Genomic DNA, 17,357 nt, shown 5'->3' with positions numbered 1-17,357 from the left:
GAAGCGTTAAAAGTTGCTATATAAATAATTAATTATGACCATTACACACGTACTAAAAATAATTAAATCACGTTATAAACAAACGACGAAAAGGAAGTATAATAATACGATTGAATACATAGAATATTGAATAGAGTATTTAATTCACGATTATATTGTTATTGTTGTTATTGTTATTGTTGTTGTTGTTGCTGTTGTTACTATTGTTGGTGTTGTTATTAAAACACGTCGATCAAATTCTTATCGCTATACATATTACGAAAAGTCACCGCTGTTTTTATATTGCTAAGATTAAATTATATTATTATGTACCTTATTATAATATATTACATATGAAGTAAGCTTATCATATTAAAAATAATAGATTTTTTTTCTGAGCGCGGCATAAACATATATATATATATATATATATATATATATATGTATGTAGGTTATGTGCAATGCACGGCAATTACAGGCTCTCTTATTAAGTATAATATATTACATATTTAATTAATAATGTAATCTAAATACAATATATATATACATATGTATACATATTATATGTATACAGGATGAATATAATTATGTACATACATACATATATGTAGATATGTATATGTATATGTATTAACGCTACGATGACATCATATTATATATGTATAAATTTTCATATATTGCATATAAATATGTTTATTACATATTTTTCGGTTTCTATATTGTCTGAATCATTTTTAGTAATACCGTAATACACGTCCAGTCCTCCTTTGCATAATATAATATTGATATTATATTAAGTCCAGCTTTTACCATCCGATTTGTTCTTCTATCTTGCTCCGTTCTTTTTTTTTTTTTTTACTTGTTCTCTCTCTCTCTCTCTCTCTCTCTCTCTCTCTCTCTCTCTCTCTCTCTCTCTATCTCTCTTTCTTTCGAGCCTGCAAACGACTTAAACGATCGTCGTATAGCACATCGATTTGCAGGGAAAGAATAGACAAGGAGACTCGATGGTAAATAATGTACTTGTTTTTCTCCGATTACATTTCTTTGATCTATGTTTGCGCCCACAATCAACTGCAGTTAGGGTACGATCCAAGTCTGCGCTCGCTAAGTAAAGACCATTTGTCAGTGACTTTGGTCACGTTAGTTGACGTCTACACAAAGGTTTTCGACTTTTTAGGCAGCGACATGGCGGAATCAACCGACTCCGAGACCCCTTACAACAATTTCTACGTCAAAAATCAATCCGTATTAGGTATAAGCGACTTGCAGAGACTCGAGATCACCGATCTTAGATACTCGAGCTCGATCTACAACGTGTCAAAAGAGGACACGATATGGATCGTCAGCTCCTCCTTCATCATATTCACCATGCAGACAGGTGAGTCCCGGAAATTTGATGCGGCACAATCATTACAAGAAGACTCCGGTAAAATGGAAATCCCAAGAGAATCTGTAGCACAAGTGACTGTTGAGTGTGATTACATAGTTGTCAGTTACTAAATTTATACATTAGCGTAACGTCAAGTCTATTTGTTTAGTTGACTACGTAATATCATTTTTTCAATGGATTTGGTGCTCCAACAAAGTCAAACTATCGCAATGATGTGTGAGAAAATGTAGTGCACGTGACCACAACTAGAAAGAATTATAGTATGAGCACATCGTAACGGATATTCTCGTTACAGCTAAGAAACTAATTTTCATTTTCTTACCTAGAATTATCAATACTTTTCGGTTGTGGTCGAAACTGAAAACAGTTTAGAACTGTGTAGTACGGTACCTGTAACCACTACACAACAAACATTTTACCCGTTTTCCAGGGTTCGGAATGCTCGAGTCCGGTTGCGTGTCGCTTAAAAACGAAGTCAACATCATGATGAAGAACGTCGTCGACATCGTCCTGGGCGGACTCACTTATTGGCTCTTCGGCTTTGGGATGAGCTTCGGAAAGGCTCAGCCCGTCAACCCCTTCATTGGGATCGGCGGGTTCTTAGTCGATCCGAGCATCGATGATGAGCTCATGGGCTCAACCTGCGCTGCGTTTCTCTTTCAGCTCAGCTTCGCCACCACTGCCACAACCATCGTCAGCGGTGCCATGGCCGAGCGGTAAACGCACGTTGCGTTACGGTGCTTGACCATTAACATCGACTTCGAGTGCTTTTAACTCACTTCTGTCTCATTATATGCTCTCGTTGATTGACCAGTGTACCGAGTGGTTCCCCTTCATTTCCAATGATGTCCTAGCGTTCTCGACGTCTTGCCCTGATTGTCGGATCGGATAGAATCACGATAGGTCAGAACGCTGAGAAAGCATTGGCGGTCAATGGAAATCACGGCGTAAACTGGAAGTCGTGGAATTAATATAATGCAAACGATAAGATACCTGCAAGTCAATACCTAGAATAGAATGTCAATGAATTGACACCGTATCATTTGGCATGTAGGTACCCCAAAACTTGAAACGATTTTCACCACTTCCAACGCTAATTGTCACGCAACTTCTTCACCGCCATCATATGATTTCAAGTGATTCTCGAAGAACATTCAGGTCACTTCGGTTCCTTTGATTTACAATTTGATATCGAAGTGTTAAGCTTATGACTTCCTCGGATGATCAATAAGAGCATTTCAGGTGCAACTTCAAGGCCTACAGCCTCTTCTCTTTACTGAACACCGTCGTCTACTGCATCCCTGCCGGCTGGGTGTGGGGCGATCACGGATTCCTGAAGCGAATGGGCGTTGTCGATATCGCCGGATCAGGGCCGGTTCACCTGGTCGGTGGAATTTCCGGCAAGTCGATGATGGGGACGGAGCACATGTCACCCGTTATCCCTTCCATTCCTTAGCTCATGTTTTTTTCCGTTGTAGCCCTAGCCGGCGCCATAATGCTGGGACCAAGACTTGGTCGATACGACAACGGGTTGAACCCTCTTCCACCAGGTTGTCCAGTCAATGCTGTGATGGGAATGTTCGTGCTCTGGTAAATCCCGAGAAGCTAATCACTTCGAAATCACTTGGGGATCGTCTGTGATATTCCAAATGATTTCCAATATTGAAGGCTAGCTTGACTTCCACCAATTTCCAAGGGCTTCCAGCAAATGTTCAAAGTCTTTCAGATTTTCACTGATTCTCAAGCGATTTTCAAGTTTCTGATTTGCAAGTGATTCTTCGAAAGGGGAGAGTCCTTTTTACTTCTATTATGATGCACCCGTGCATTGAATTCTTCCAAGGTGGGGTTGGTTGGCGTTTAACAGCGGAAGCACCTACGGCGTAAGTGGCGATCGGTGGAAATACGCGGCTAGAGCTGCAGTCTCTACGATGATGGGCAGCATTGGTGGCGGCTTGATCGGGTTTGGATTCAGCTTGATGGGTTCGAACGGGATCGACATTTTAAGTCAAATTAACGGCATCCTTGGAGCGCTGGTCGCAGTGACAGGTAAATTTTTCATTCACAATCAGTTTCACCTCATGTTTTGTACAGTTGTTCCTCAGCACTGATCGATCCATTTTTTTTTTTTTTATCCATGCACTGAGTTTTGATATCCCTCATCGTTCCAAAATCGCGTGTTGTACGATATAGAATCACTTATTTCGGCCGTGTATAATTATTCGAATACAGGCGGGTGTTTCCTCTTCCAAGCCTGGGAAGCATTGGTGGTCGGGTCAATCGGCGGGTTTATAGCATGCATCGCGATGCCTGCCTTGGACAAGCTGGGCATAGACGATCCTGTTGGTGCTTCTGCAGTTCACGGTGAATTTAAGCTACGATGAAGGACAAAAAGGCTGGTGGTTTGAATCAAAACTTGGCGAAAGAGAAAAAACTCTGGAGATTTTTAGAACAATTTTGTCTCTCTCTTTCCCTAACGTTTGATTTCGCCGTTGTGGTCCATTGATCCTTCATAGTTTAGGTTCCTGTTTTCTCCCTAGTTACATCGATTTTTTTAAACAACGAGCTCTATAAACATGCATTTAAGTAGGAGCTAGTGGAATTTGGGGAGTTCTGGCGATTGGTTTGTTCGCGGACAATCCTCGACCATTGACAACAACGAATGGCCGAAGAGGCCTCTTCAAAGGTACGTTATAAACGCATCAAGTAATTAAGATATCACAATTATTCGTGCGAAGTAGGATGAAAAATTCTTCATACAAGAGAACGAATTTGATTTCAATTATAAACAAACAATACCGAGTATAATACTCATCAGTGGTAAAAATTACGATATAATCGCATCCAAATATACCGGGATTATCATAATGTCTTAATTACACCGATTTGGTGATTACCTTAATTAAAGGTGGGGGATGGTACCTACTCGGGGTTCAAAGCTTGTCCGTGCTTTGTCTAGCCAGCTGGAGTTTTCTATCGTCGGTTATTCTGTTGTGGGTAAGTATGTGTGAAGACGGAAAGAAGCGGACAGAAATTTGAACTTGACCGCAATTACAGATGATCGACAAGGTGCTACCGATCAGAATGAGCACGCACGAAGAATTACTGGGTGCAGATTTGGTCGAGCACAGAGTGAGACACGTGCAGGTGGGTAGATTACGTAGTGATTTCGCGCGTGTGAATTTTAACGCACACGTTTCAATTTAATTTTCAGGTGGGAGTGAGTAGAGCGGTTTCCGCGCTTCGTCCATTCCCGGATCAAATTCGACTGGAGAATGTTTTGAAAATAGGATTCAACCCAGGTTTGATATTTTTTATCGTGTTGCATTTAAGAGGGGGAATTGATAAAAATTTATCGACTCGATTCGACAGGGCACGAATCGTACTTGGAGAGATACAACCGCAGCCAGAGAGCCCAAAAGCTGAAGAAATTAATGGCGCGCAGTCCGGGAAAAGTGACTGGTTTGAAAAACAACCGAATACAATCCGGGGTGAAGGATCTTTTAAAAAAATCATTGAAGGGCAAAGAGACTCCAAAGTTGTCGTGGATTGAGTAAAAACGAGGTGTGATGGATGAAACAAGTAAACACGTAAAAACAAGATAAGATTTTCACTTTACATCGTTTTTCAATGTATAAATTTATATTATAGAAACTTTTGTATAAATAGAAATACAAACACGTCTTATTACTGAGTAAATATACAATCCACACGTTTTTTTATTTTTTTTTTTTTTTTCTTACTCTTTGTTCTGCCTTCTCTAGTTTCCTTTTTCATTTTGTTTTCTCGTGTTTTCCGAAATACAAATAAATAGTGTAAATAAATAAATTAAAGCTTTGAACTTGAAAAATACATGTACGTAAGAGATAAATAATACAATGAGATAATCAAGAGACGAGATCTGTTAATCGCGTAATTCATTTTTTCGCCTAGACTTTACAGTAGTACTAATAATAATAAAATATTGGCTACACAATTAGTCTACAATTTCAAGGTATAACCAACATAATTAAATATAAGTATAGAACTAGAAACTCTACGCATGTTTCATATTTATCTATCGAATACAATAATAAGGGTTGCACGTAAAACCCTATGAATACTGGTAACGGGAACGTCGTTCAATACGAAGGGAAAAAAATGTAAAATAAAACGAAACAACAATCCTATTGTCAAAGAACTGCTCAAGTTTAACACATTTCATTAAAGTTAGTTAAATGCACGGATTTTCTATTGTAAACTGCTGACCGCCCATTGGGAAACTTCAGTCGGAAGCTCGGGATAGTTTTTAACGGCATCGGCTATCTGCTGCCAACCGAGTGAAAACTTATAGAGCTGATGCTCCTTCTCAACTCGTGTGTTCGGCCCTCCAACAGGCTGAATCAGCTCCAAATTCTGCAATTTCAATCATCCGTTATCTATAATGGGAGTCTAAAGGCACATTGATGCTCACCTTGATGTGCTCGAAAGCCTTCATGATCACAGGTCGCTGGACGGTTTGAATAGACGAATTCTGATTAGCGAACTTGACGTATCTGTTTAAAACCATTTCGAAATTCAGCGGCTCGTCGTCGTATATTTCAGTCTGATGTTTCATGGCGATAATCTGCAAAAAGAGGTGGATAAAATCGGAAATTCAACAGACTCGCGACCCTTCGTTCGAAGGTGAAATTCTCACCAGGCACAATTCTAGAACAGACAACCCTTGAAGGGTGAGAACCTTGTCGTCCTGATGGAAGAACTTATTAGCCTCAACGAAATCATTCACTTCTAATTTCGGATGTTTTTCGGACAGCGACGATATAACGAGGGCCAAAAAGTTTCTGAAACTCCTCTCGCTGACATCCAGCTGGTACATTCTCTTCAAAAAATTGACCATAGTCATGTTTTCGGTCAGACTTTTTATGTACTCGTTCCATCTGGCGCCGAACTGCGGATTTATTTTACAATCCTCGTACTGCTGATCGGTTTCGTTTACATTTTCGTCATCAGGCAGACTGAGGAGGTGCTGGAACAACTTGAGACGATCGTCAAAAGCTGAGGTGGGTTGATCCGAGCCAGATGTGTCGCCCGGAAAAAGGAATATCTGTCTATGTGAGAACCTGGACTTGACGCGCTTCTCCAAAAGTTCGATAACATCAAGCCTGCAGGTGATTCCAAGCACGCATATCGGGGCCTGGACAAAATTGAGGACAACGAGGGATATATATAACTATTGTTTTATTTCTTGCGTGATGCTCACCTGTGCAGATTGCGCAACGTCGAATAAATTGTAGAGCAGAGTCTGGTTTCGGTGGGCGCAAAACAGGTCGAACTCGTCCAGAATGAAAATTACCGGCTTGGACTGAGTCTTGTCCCCAGACTTGAGACATTCAAGAAGGAAGCTCAAGTTCTCTGCGAACGTGCCAAATACTTTGTCACCGACTGCGTTTTCCAGCTGCATCTGACGTGTGGTGTCTTTGAGCGCAAGACGATCATCCGTATGAACTAAACCATGCAAGTTCACGACAAGTGCTTCATCTTTGAATGATTTTAATGACGACAGCTCCTTCAGTACACTGTTGATGAGCTAAATTCAACGAAAGATACATTTTGTAAAGATTTACAGGCTACTTTGCGTTACTCTTGTGTCTTTTAGTCTCCGATATTTGCATACATGTTTTTGGCCACATCTTACCGTGGTTTTTCCACATCCTCTGGGACCGATCAGTAAGGCCGAATTGCTCTCGCCGTTTTCAACGGTCCTTTTCAACAAATCCAGAATATGTACTCGCTCCTTGACGTGATGCCTGAACTTTGTTTCTGGACACATGATTTTTCGCTTCAGATACTTTCTGGTCAGTAGTATCATATTGTCTTGGAAATCTATAGCCATGTTCTGCTTTTTGCTCATAATTATTCTTGTTTGTTTCTGAGTTTGATTTGTTTCACTATCGAAAGATAATGATTACAACATTTTTAGCCCGTTATTCGTGCGATTAGTTTTATAACATTCATTCATCCGTACGGACGATTAAATAAACGTTTAGGTTATGACGGTTGCGTGCGGTGCGATAATCGTTGGTGAAAAAATGATGAATAAAAATCGCAATCCGATTACGAAGAAATAGTGTCGACTAAAATAAGACAGAATTTTGTATACTTACGGTGAAAAAATTCACAGTTCAGGGAGAATTTTATTTCAACTTATTGGATTTAAAAAACGAGAACTTCACCGCACTCGGCAGGCTGACACGGTTAAATGTTTACAATTCACAGATCCAAACACAAACACTTTCGCCCAGTTTACTGCCCGAGCTGTGATCACGACTCTTGAAAGATCCGTAACCATTTCGGGAAAATTGAGTAACGTCCGTCGGTAACGTTGATCGCATTGCTTGTTTTATTCAAACAACGCATCAGACGCTGCGCCCTGACGGATTCGCAATTTGAAAAAAAAAATTCTAAATCAATGTTTGTTATTGATATTTAGTAAGCCATCGATTGTCTCGGAAACCAAGCCGCAGTGCATAAATTCCCGTTATCCTAGTGACAAAACTTGGGGCAAATACCTCTACAACATACCTGCAATCCATTGGTACCATGTCCGAGGGTCCCCTTTCAGATGCACAAAGTGTGTTCATTCCATGTATCTCTTCTAGGCATTCCATCTTTCAGCTCATGAGCTCGGCACCTAGCCCCGAAATCTTCCGCAAATAGTCTGCATCCAATTCTGATGAGACACTTTTCCTATACGGTAAATTGTCAATTTGTATGCAAGAATGATATTCCGGGTTGATGATGATTCGAGTATGCATAATCTAACGACCACTTTTTATTCGACAGCACCGCGAGCCACGCGTTGTAACAATGAAAATCGAACCGGTGAATTTCCCTGTCTCGATACTTGTAAATTTAGATGCCATGCTGTAAAAATTCTCTGGCATACCCTATTACGAGTAAAAATCTACATCCCCGCGTCATTTGACACGTTTTTTTTTTTTATTTTTAATTTAAGCATTTGAAACCCTTGTAAGGGTTTATATTTGCATACAAAAGTTTAGTTTACAATAGTCTCATAATGGTTGATGTAGTTATTATACTTATTTGTATTAGTTTTGACAATTTATACTTTGAGGTTACATGTATTCAGAAAGCGTTGAGTATAGATGCAGTCGCTTAAGTTAGGTTTACAAATTATTAATTCAATATTCAGTGGGGGGCGTAAGTTAGACTTAGATAGATTGCTGAAAAACTCTATTCTTTGTTGGTCAAACAATACGCATTGCCACAGTACGTGTTTAATATTTTGTTCAAATTCACCGCAGTCGCAATTTGGGCTGTCTGTAACATTTATGCGAAAAAGGGAGGCGCGTAGGTGGTAGTGGTTCGCTCTGCAACGGTTTATCGTGACTATACATTCTCTTGAGAGGTCTTTGTTGTGGAACCAGGGCTTGCAGTTTTCACGGAAATAGTGTGTAAAGTATTTTATGCCTTTAGTTTGGCCTTGTTTTTTTTTGACGATATTTGTTTGTATATGTATAAGCGTTTTGTTTGAAGATTCGAAACAGATCAGTGTGTGGAATTTGTGAGAAATTTATCAGTGTTTTTTTTTGTTGCCGTCTTGGCTAGTGCATCAGCTTTTTCGCTTCCTTCGAGTCCAATGTGGGAAGGTATCCAGAAGAATTGTATTGTTTTGTGCGGGTGTCGAGAAACGAATATGTCGTATTTGTACTTAATTTGAAAGATGAGGGGGTTTGTGGAAGTAGTAGGTGTGGGGCTTGCAATACTTTGAACAGAACTGAGAGAGTCGGAAAAGATGTTAACGTCTTCATCTGTACTAGAGAGTGCTATATCCATAGCTTGGTTTAGTGCAGTGCATTCTGTGGTGTAAACTGAGGCATGTTTAATCAAGCTTTTTTGTAATTCTACGTTCTTTTCTGGGCAGAAGCAGGCAGTGCCTACCACGGAATTGTCGTGGGTTTCGCTGCCATCAGTATAGATTGAGCAAGCTTTATTTTCGTTTAGGTATTCTTGGAAAATAGCTTTGGGATTTGCGCTTGTTTTTAATTGCAAACCTAGTTTTGCAGTTGGGAAGGTAGATGAAGCTGCCGTATTCGATAATTGAACGAACGTAACATTTGTAGAGGGTTAGAAGTGTTTGAGGATGAGACGCCCACTAAGTACCTCTTAAAAATGTTACAATGTCGAGAGACATGTTATATTTAGTTTGCACTTTAGACATATGCGAGGACAACGTCATTTTGTAGTCAAATATGATGCCGAGGAAACGTGCTGTTTCGTTAGATTTTACGATGTTGTCGTTGATTTGTATTTCGGTTTGGCCTGGTAGTCTGTTCTTGTTATTCAAATGTAGTAGATAGGATACGACAGTTCTAACCCAAAACATGACGTAACCAGTTGACGTAACCATGGCGGCCATTTTGATTTTTTGATGGCGGCCATTTTGATTTTTGCTTAGTCGGATGAGCAGCCATTTTGATTTTTATCGGCAGACAGTTTGATAATGTGATTTATTTCTTGGCCGGATGAATAGCCATTTTGATTCGGACGAGCGGCCATTTTGATGGCAGCCATTTTGATTTTTTCCTAGCCGGATGAGCAGCCATTTTGATTTTTGCCTAGCCTTAGCTTTTTTTTCGCTCTACGGGCATGGAAACATTTTTCCGAGCTAAACCAATGCATAGGTCGCATAGCCTGTTTATTCAACTTCAACATGCTTTTTTTTAAACCTCGATACGACCATTTGTCTTCGAGATATCGAATTTTGAATGCCAAAGGATCCTTTTTCACTCTACTGCCGATATCTCTAGAACTACTGGTCGCACAGCGAGCCGGAGGGCAGTTTCTTTTTCTGCAGAAAATTTCCTACAAAAATCTGTAGAGGTTGATGTCAAAAAAAATTTTTTTCCACCGGTAGCGTTAACGTGAAAAAAGAGCAAAAAAATGCCATTTTGCCTTTTTTTGGATAATCGACTGTATCTTCGTCAATATTGGGGGAAAAGCTTAGGTGAGAAGAAAATTTTACAGCCTAATGTACCCCAAAGGTCCCCCTGAATCGGTAGATCGATCGGTTCAGCCGTCTTCCTGGACCGATTGATTGAAATTTTGAAAAAATTAAGGGAACAAGGTTTTTGTTTCTTGAGGGACCTTGTTCTCTTAATTTGAGAGCGAAAAAAAATGTAAAAAATTCTGAAAATTTTTTCTTCGTGCTTTATCCAAGGATTGCATGGCTAATAGTGCTTCGAAAAATTTTTAACCAAAAAATTCAAAAACCAGAATCTTCAAGCTTCAAAAGCTTTGTTTTTTTATTTCTTGTACGACCATTTTTCACTGAAATACAGCCTGTTGAAAATCACCTAAAAATTTCGAAAATTTTGTTGTTCCCTTAATTTTCGCGAGAAGTGTATTTTCCACATACTTCGAATACATTCTTTTGTGCTAATTGACCGGATGGCGACACCACAATCAGATAGGCTGGGGATGTTCACCACAATTAGATAGGCTGGGAATGTTGATGACGATCCGTAAACTTTCACGCTAATAGTTTACTCTAAGGGCGAAAAATAATATTTTCGACATACTTCGAATACATTCCTTTGTGCTAATCGAGCGGATGGCGAGTGGGGATACCAAGCTTGAACCTTTCACTATCACTCCCCCAAATTGTTACGATCTATCTGCATATATTAACTCAACGCATCCGATGCAGACGCATCAGTCTTACACCATACGTGCAAGTCAAAAGTTCATCAAAGTTCTGCAAATATCAACGTTAAAGTCATGGCCGCTGAAACATACTCAAATATCGTGAAAACGATGGAGAACGTGCACGATTTGTTGGGCGAGCTGCATCCCGAGCAGAAGAATGACGACATCTTCCAGCACTGGATTGGCGTTGGAATGGAAAATCTCCAATTGCTGCGTGATGTTTCCAAGCGCCCGAAAACGAGCAAAGGTGCGAAACTGCAAATTCAGCACACAATCACGCTCGTACAATCCTGGATAGCAAAGATTCGACAACAGCTGAGGCAGCGACAGCAGCAGCGGCAGCAGCAGCAGCACGCCGTGGTCATGGGTGCTAACATCGGCAGCCCTGCGAGGGTGCAGTGGGACGAAGTCGAAAGTGCTTTCGGCAACCTGATCCGAACAGGAGTCGTCACAAATCTCGGGCATAAGAATTTGGACGCCTTTTTCGACGACGCGCAACGGATCATCGTTGAGCAATTGAGGCTGGTACTGCGCGAGGAGGGTAATGTGAAGGTTAACCTCACATTATCGTGCAAATTTGAAAACATAAAGCACGAGGGGATTGCGGAAGAAGTTAAAAGCTTCAACACCGCCAACATCGCGATCCTCTCCTCAAGCGATATAGACGGTTGGTTTACGCACGCAAGGGCCGATCTACTTGTGAAGGTTGAGGATTTTGAACAACGCGATTCTGGGTGGAGCATGATCGAGATCCTCAATACTGCCGTAAATATCAACCGGTACCAGCCTCTGGCTGCGGGGCTTTCGACATTCGTTGAGCTGCCCAAGGACATTAGGCGGAAGAAAGCGGTGGTCAATGTGAAAAACAAAGATGAAAGATGTCTTCTTTGGTCCATCACTGCTGCCCGCCACCCAGTCAACACCAACACCAATAGGACTCTCCATTATCGCCGCTATATTTCCGAGTTGGACTGTACAGGTATCAAATTCCCTGCTACTCTACATGATGTGAAAAAGCTTGAGAGATTGAATAATTTGCGAATAAATGTATACGGGATAGAATCTCAAACTTTTTCAGATCATGCAAAATCGAATAAAAGCGTCATCGTGCCAATTTATTTGAGCGATAATTTGAGTACCGCGAACTTTGACACGATTCATCTTCTGATGGTTGAGAGTAACCCAGAAAATGATATGGCTCGCGAGTTAACACCAAGATTCCACTTTGCTTGGATTAAAGATCTTTCGCGATTGGTGAGCAAACAATTGTCTAATCATCAGGGTCGACTGTTTTTATGCGACAGATGTTTGTGTCACTTTACCGTGAAACATGCCTACGACAATCATCGGCAAGTTTGTATTATGCTAAATAAAGTACGCATGGAATTTCCCAAGTCGAAAGATTTAGCATTTTCAAATTTTCAGAACAAGGGTACCGTCCCGTTTGTCGTTTACGCCGATCTCGAATGTATATTAGAGTATATACCGCTTGACGAATTCCAAAATCACGTTTCAACCCGTAACACACGTGAATTTCAAAAGCATATCCCGCACAGTGTAGCGTACTATGTACATTGCGCGTACGATGAGACTTTATCGGAGTTCCACAGTAAACGTGGCGTTGACTGCATAGATTGGTTCATACAGCAGCTTAAAGATTTATCGATTAAAGTAGAGTCACGCGTCAAAAACATAATTCCGATGGAGTCTCTTACCCAAGTGCAACACGATCGTCACATGCGCGCAAAGAATTGCTACATTTGCGAAAAGCCGTTTACCCCTGAGGAGAAAAAGTGTCACGACCACTGTCACTTCACGGGTAAATATCGTGGTCCTGCTCATAATCGGTGTAATTTGAATTTCAGAGAGACGCACACAATTCCAATAGTTTTTCACAATTTGTCCGGTTACGATTCTCACTTTTTAATAAAATCCCTCGCGTCAACTTTTCCCGGTGAAATTACCCTGCTACCCATAAATAAGGAAAAATATATATCCTTCACGAAACGCGTTGATGGGACGATGATGCACTTGAGATTCATCGATTCGTTTCGATTTATGGCTAGCAGCATCGATAAACTTGCCAAATATTTGAATGATGCAGACAAGCCCATAACACGTAAATTTTATAATAATCCGACTCAGTTCAGTTTGATGACCCGCAAAGGCGTTTTTCCCTATGAATACGTCGATTGTTGGGGGAAACTCGATGAAACGCGATTACCTGCAAAGAAGCATTTCTACTCGCACCTCTGCGATGCAAATATTTCAGACGCCGATTACGAGCACGCTAAAAATGTTTGGAGGGAATTTCATTTAGAGTCATTGGGCGGCTATTCGGATTTATATTTAAAGACCGATGTTCTTTTGCTTGCCGATATTTTCGAAAATTTCCGCGCTAGCTGCTTCAAAACGTACGATTTAGATCCGTTGCACTACTACACTGCACCGGGACTTGCTTTTGACGCGATGCTCAAACATACCAATGTAACTTTGCAACTTTTAGACAACCCTGAAATGGTGTTATTTATTGAAAGAGCCATTCGAGGCGGCGTAGCGCAATGTTCCAATCGACACGCTCGGGCCAATAATAGATTCATGGGAACAGATTTTGATCCAAACAAAGCGGAATCGTATCTCATGTATTTTGACGTGAATAACCTGTACGGTGCAGCTATGAGCGTGCATTTACCAATCGGTTCGTTCGAGTGGGAGTATCAGCACATCGATATAACGAACCATCCGGACGATTCGCCGATCGGTTACTTTCTGGAGGTAGATTTGGACTATCCTGTGGAACTCCACGAGGATCACAAAGACTTGCCTCTTTGTCCCGAGCATTTTACTCCTCCAGGTAGTAAAAACGCCAAACTCGCGACCACCCTCCACCCGAAAACAAAGTATATATTGCACTATAGAAATTTGAAGCAGTGTTTGAGTTTAGGATTGAAAGTAACGAAAGTGCACAGAGTATTAAAGTTTGCACAATCTCCATGGCTCGAACCTTACATCACGCTCAACACGGACATGCGCAAGCGGTCTACGAATGAATTTGAGAAAAACTTTTACAAACTCATGAATAACGCGGTGTTCGGCAAGACTATGGAGAATGTACGAAATCATAAAGATGTAAAATTCGTCACAAAATGGGAGGGACGAGGTGGTGCGAGAGCGCTTATTGCCAGGGCAAACTTTCACAGCTGCACCATATTTGGCGCTGATATGGTCGTCATTGAAATGAATCGTGTCAAAGTTCGCTTCGCTAAACCTATTTACGTCGGTGCATCGATTCTAGATCTGTCAAAAATCATTCTTTACGATTTCCACTATAATTATGTGAAATCCAACTTTTCGAACAGCGAGGTCAAATTGTTGTATACCGACACAGACAGCCTTATTTATCAATTTAACGTATCGAACATCTACGATATCATCAAACGCGATGTGGATACAATGTTTGATACCTCTGACTATCCGCCCGACAATGTGTATGGCATTCCGCTTAAAAACAAGAAACGACCAGGGCTAATGAAGGATGAAAATAATGGTAAAATTATGACAGAGTTTGTGGGACTGCGAGCAAAGCTGTACACATTTACTACAATGGGCGGGGATGGGGAAAAAGTGAGCAAGCGCGCCAAGGGTGTAAAAAATTCTTCGATAAATAGCATCACGTTTGATGATTATAAGCACTGTCTGATGGCTTACCAAGAGTTGACCCTCCCCCAGTATTTGATACGAAGTAAGAAACATGAAGTAAGCACGATCGTACAAAAAAAATTGGCTCTCAGTTGGCAGGATGACAAGCGGCAATTGATACCTGGACAGACCGACACCCTACCTTGGGGGTTTGTCCCAGCCCCCCAATACCTATAGGATAAAACTGTAGACGTAGAATTGTTGTGAATATTTACGTTTGACGCCTCAGGCGATCCGCCATCATGCGGGAACGATATTTGACTGGATTTGAAAATGTGAATTCATATACTTAACATTTATTTATTTATTTGTTTATTTATTTATTTATTTATTTATTTATTTATTTATTATCAATATATTGAGAAATTATCTATTTTTATTCGTTTACCACGTGAAAAGTTTTCAGAAAACGAAAAAAAGTTTTCAGAAAATGAAAAAAATTTTTCAGTGGTATCGAGTATGGCACATGTCCATGCAAAGGAGATAGCTATAGGATAAAACTGTAGACGTAGAATTATTGTGAATATTTATGTTTGACGCCTCGGGCGATCCGCCATCGTGCGGAAACGATTTAGACTGGATTTGAAAATGTGAATTCATATACTTAACATTTATTTATTTATTTATTTACTCATTTATTTATTTATTTATTATCAATATATTGAGAAATTATTCATTTTTATTCGTTTACCGCGAGAAAAGTTTTGAGAAAACGAAAAAAAGCTTTCAGAAAATGAAAAAAAGTTTTCAGAAAATAAAAAAAAGTTTTCAGAAAACGAAAAAAAGTTTTCAGAAAATGAAAAAAAGTTTTCCGAAAACTTTTTTCCCATTTGATTAACACGTAAAAAAAGTTTCCAGAAAATGAAAATAAGCTTTCTGAAAACGAAAAGAAGTTTTCTGAAAATGAAAAAAAGTTTTCCAAAAAATAAAATGTGTAATAATCGTATGGAAAATTGCAGATTATTATTATTATTATTTTCATGGTATCGAGTATGGCACATGTGCATGCAAAGGAGATAAGTGTGGAAATATTTGTATATTCAAATCTTTTATTGTAATTCGGAAAATACATACAAATTATGTTACATGTCTGTTTTATTTATCCAGCTATTGTGCGAACTATCAAAACCCAACCACTTCACATAGACCCGATTCCCCCGTTTGCGTAATACTTTCTCCACAAGATAGCCGTCGGGGTATTTTACTTTGCCTAGCTCCTCCTCGTAGAAGCCCCCCTCGACGGGATGATCTTGATAATCGGCAAGTTTGTACGTCGGTAGATTGGTATTTTTCACCTCACTCACGGTGAATATTTCTGTCGTCCAATTGGGTGTATAGCCTTTTTCGAATACATTCTTGGACTTGCTGATTCGAACTCGATCGCCCACACTGAATTTCCGCGCCCGATCACTTCGTTTGATTTGCCGAGGCTTGTACACGCTACGATACAGCTGTTTTTCATTCTCCGTGCTAACATCCACCGGTTTCATTCGAATCGTGCGATGTCTGGTGTTGTTGTAGGACTTCATTAAATCAGCCAAAATATTAATCCACTCGTACGGTCCTTGGAGAGTAAACCGCTTCCACATTTTATTTTTTCAATGTTCGATTAAAACGTTCGCATATCGGCGCCTTTAAGCTGCTAAATGTCGAATACATGTTGATATTGTGATGCTTCGCGAGGGCTTTGAATTCGCTGTTGTAAAATTCTTTGCCTCGATCAACGTGTAGATGTGTAGGTATACGGCTCTGGGTCAGTACAGATTTCATGGCAGCAGTAACATCTTTCCCACTCTTGGACTTTATCGGTACCGCCCACGCGTACTTGGAAAATATATCAATGATTGTTAGTAGGTATTTGTATCCCTTGTTGTGCGAGCTGTATGCGGTCATATCGACGAGATCAGCTTGCCAGGTCTCATCCAGTCCGCGTACATCTACGAATCGGCGCGGATAGTTGCGTCGAGCCTGTCTGTGAAGTTCGGCAGCTATTACAGCCTTCATTGTTCCCCACTCTTCACCTTTCAATTTTTCGAATCGCCGTCCAACCACTCTGGTTCCTCAATCGATACTAATTCCCTGCTGGTCTGTCCCGGCGTCGGTGTTGCTTGCTCCCCAATATGTTTGATGCGACTCAACTCATTTTCTATGATTTTGTTATTTATGCGCAGCTGTTTCAACTCCTCGTTGTGATTATGCGCGAAACTCGCAAAATTTGATTGAAAAGTATCCACAATATCCACAGCCATAGACTGTAAAGCAGTATTGAGAACTTTTAAGGAAACGGCATCGTTTTCCATCTGAGGATCGGCGATATTACACAATCGTTTGCTGCCTATATCGTAGTGGTTATCGGCGGTGGTTTTGAATCCAACACCCGGAGGCCCACGAATAAATTTTTTACCCCCACCACGCTTCGAGTGTCGTCCAAATATGTCTATACTCATCACTGGACGATCACTGAACAAACGATGATTCTATGTTCATCCGCCGCTAATAAACGATTCCAGCCTCGCGCAACTCCTCGATAATGGAGACTATTTCGTTGGAATGGCTGGTATTGCCTGCAGCCTGTGACGCC

At 40.5% G+C, this 17,357-nt stretch overlaps 2 protein-coding genes across 3 annotated transcripts; one reads left to right on the top strand and one right to left on the bottom strand.

The window, feature by feature from the left end:
• Window positions 1-1,112: 1,112 nt before the first annotated feature.
• LOC124304043 (putative ammonium transporter 3) lies at window positions 1,113-4,989 on the top strand. 2 transcript variants are annotated; one of them, XM_046761987.1, is made up of 11 exons: window positions 1,113-1,357; window positions 1,800-2,085; window positions 2,612-2,769; window positions 2,848-2,959; window positions 3,210-3,415; window positions 3,599-3,730; window positions 3,957-4,052; window positions 4,275-4,363; window positions 4,424-4,513; window positions 4,581-4,668; window positions 4,739-4,989. In XM_046761987.1, the coding sequence occupies exons 1-11, from the start codon at window positions 1,165-1,167 to the stop codon at window positions 4,921-4,923; spliced, it is 1,635 nt and encodes a 544-aa protein (XP_046617943.1). In that variant the 5' UTR covers window positions 1,113-1,164; the 3' UTR covers window positions 4,924-4,989. The 2 variants fall into 2 exon arrangements, with proteins under 2 accessions (XP_046617943.1, XP_046617942.1); XM_046761986.1 differs by having other exon boundaries at window positions 3,954-4,052.
• A 62-nt stretch (window positions 4,990-5,051) lies between these two features.
• LOC124304047 (origin recognition complex subunit 4) lies at window positions 5,052-7,675 on the bottom strand. Its single transcript, XM_046761992.1, has 6 exons — window positions 7,513-7,675; window positions 7,044-7,296; window positions 6,609-6,935; window positions 6,045-6,542; window positions 5,820-5,972; window positions 5,052-5,761 (listed from the first exon to the last, which is right to left on the bottom strand). The coding sequence occupies exons 2-6, from the start codon at window positions 7,257-7,259 to the stop codon at window positions 5,597-5,599; spliced, it is 1,359 nt and encodes a 452-aa protein (XP_046617948.1). The 5' UTR covers window positions 7,260-7,296; window positions 7,513-7,675; the 3' UTR covers window positions 5,052-5,596.
• Between the last annotated feature and the right edge of the window lie 9,682 nt (window positions 7,676-17,357).

This window comes from Neodiprion virginianus, chromosome 4, assembly GCF_021901495.1.
Source record: "Neodiprion virginianus isolate iyNeoVirg1 chromosome 4, iyNeoVirg1.1, whole genome shotgun sequence".
NCBI lineage: Eukaryota > Metazoa > Arthropoda > Insecta > Hymenoptera > Diprionidae > Neodiprion > Neodiprion virginianus.
The sequence above is the reverse complement of the archived record's forward strand: the minus strand, read 5'-3'. Positions and strand labels throughout refer to the sequence as shown.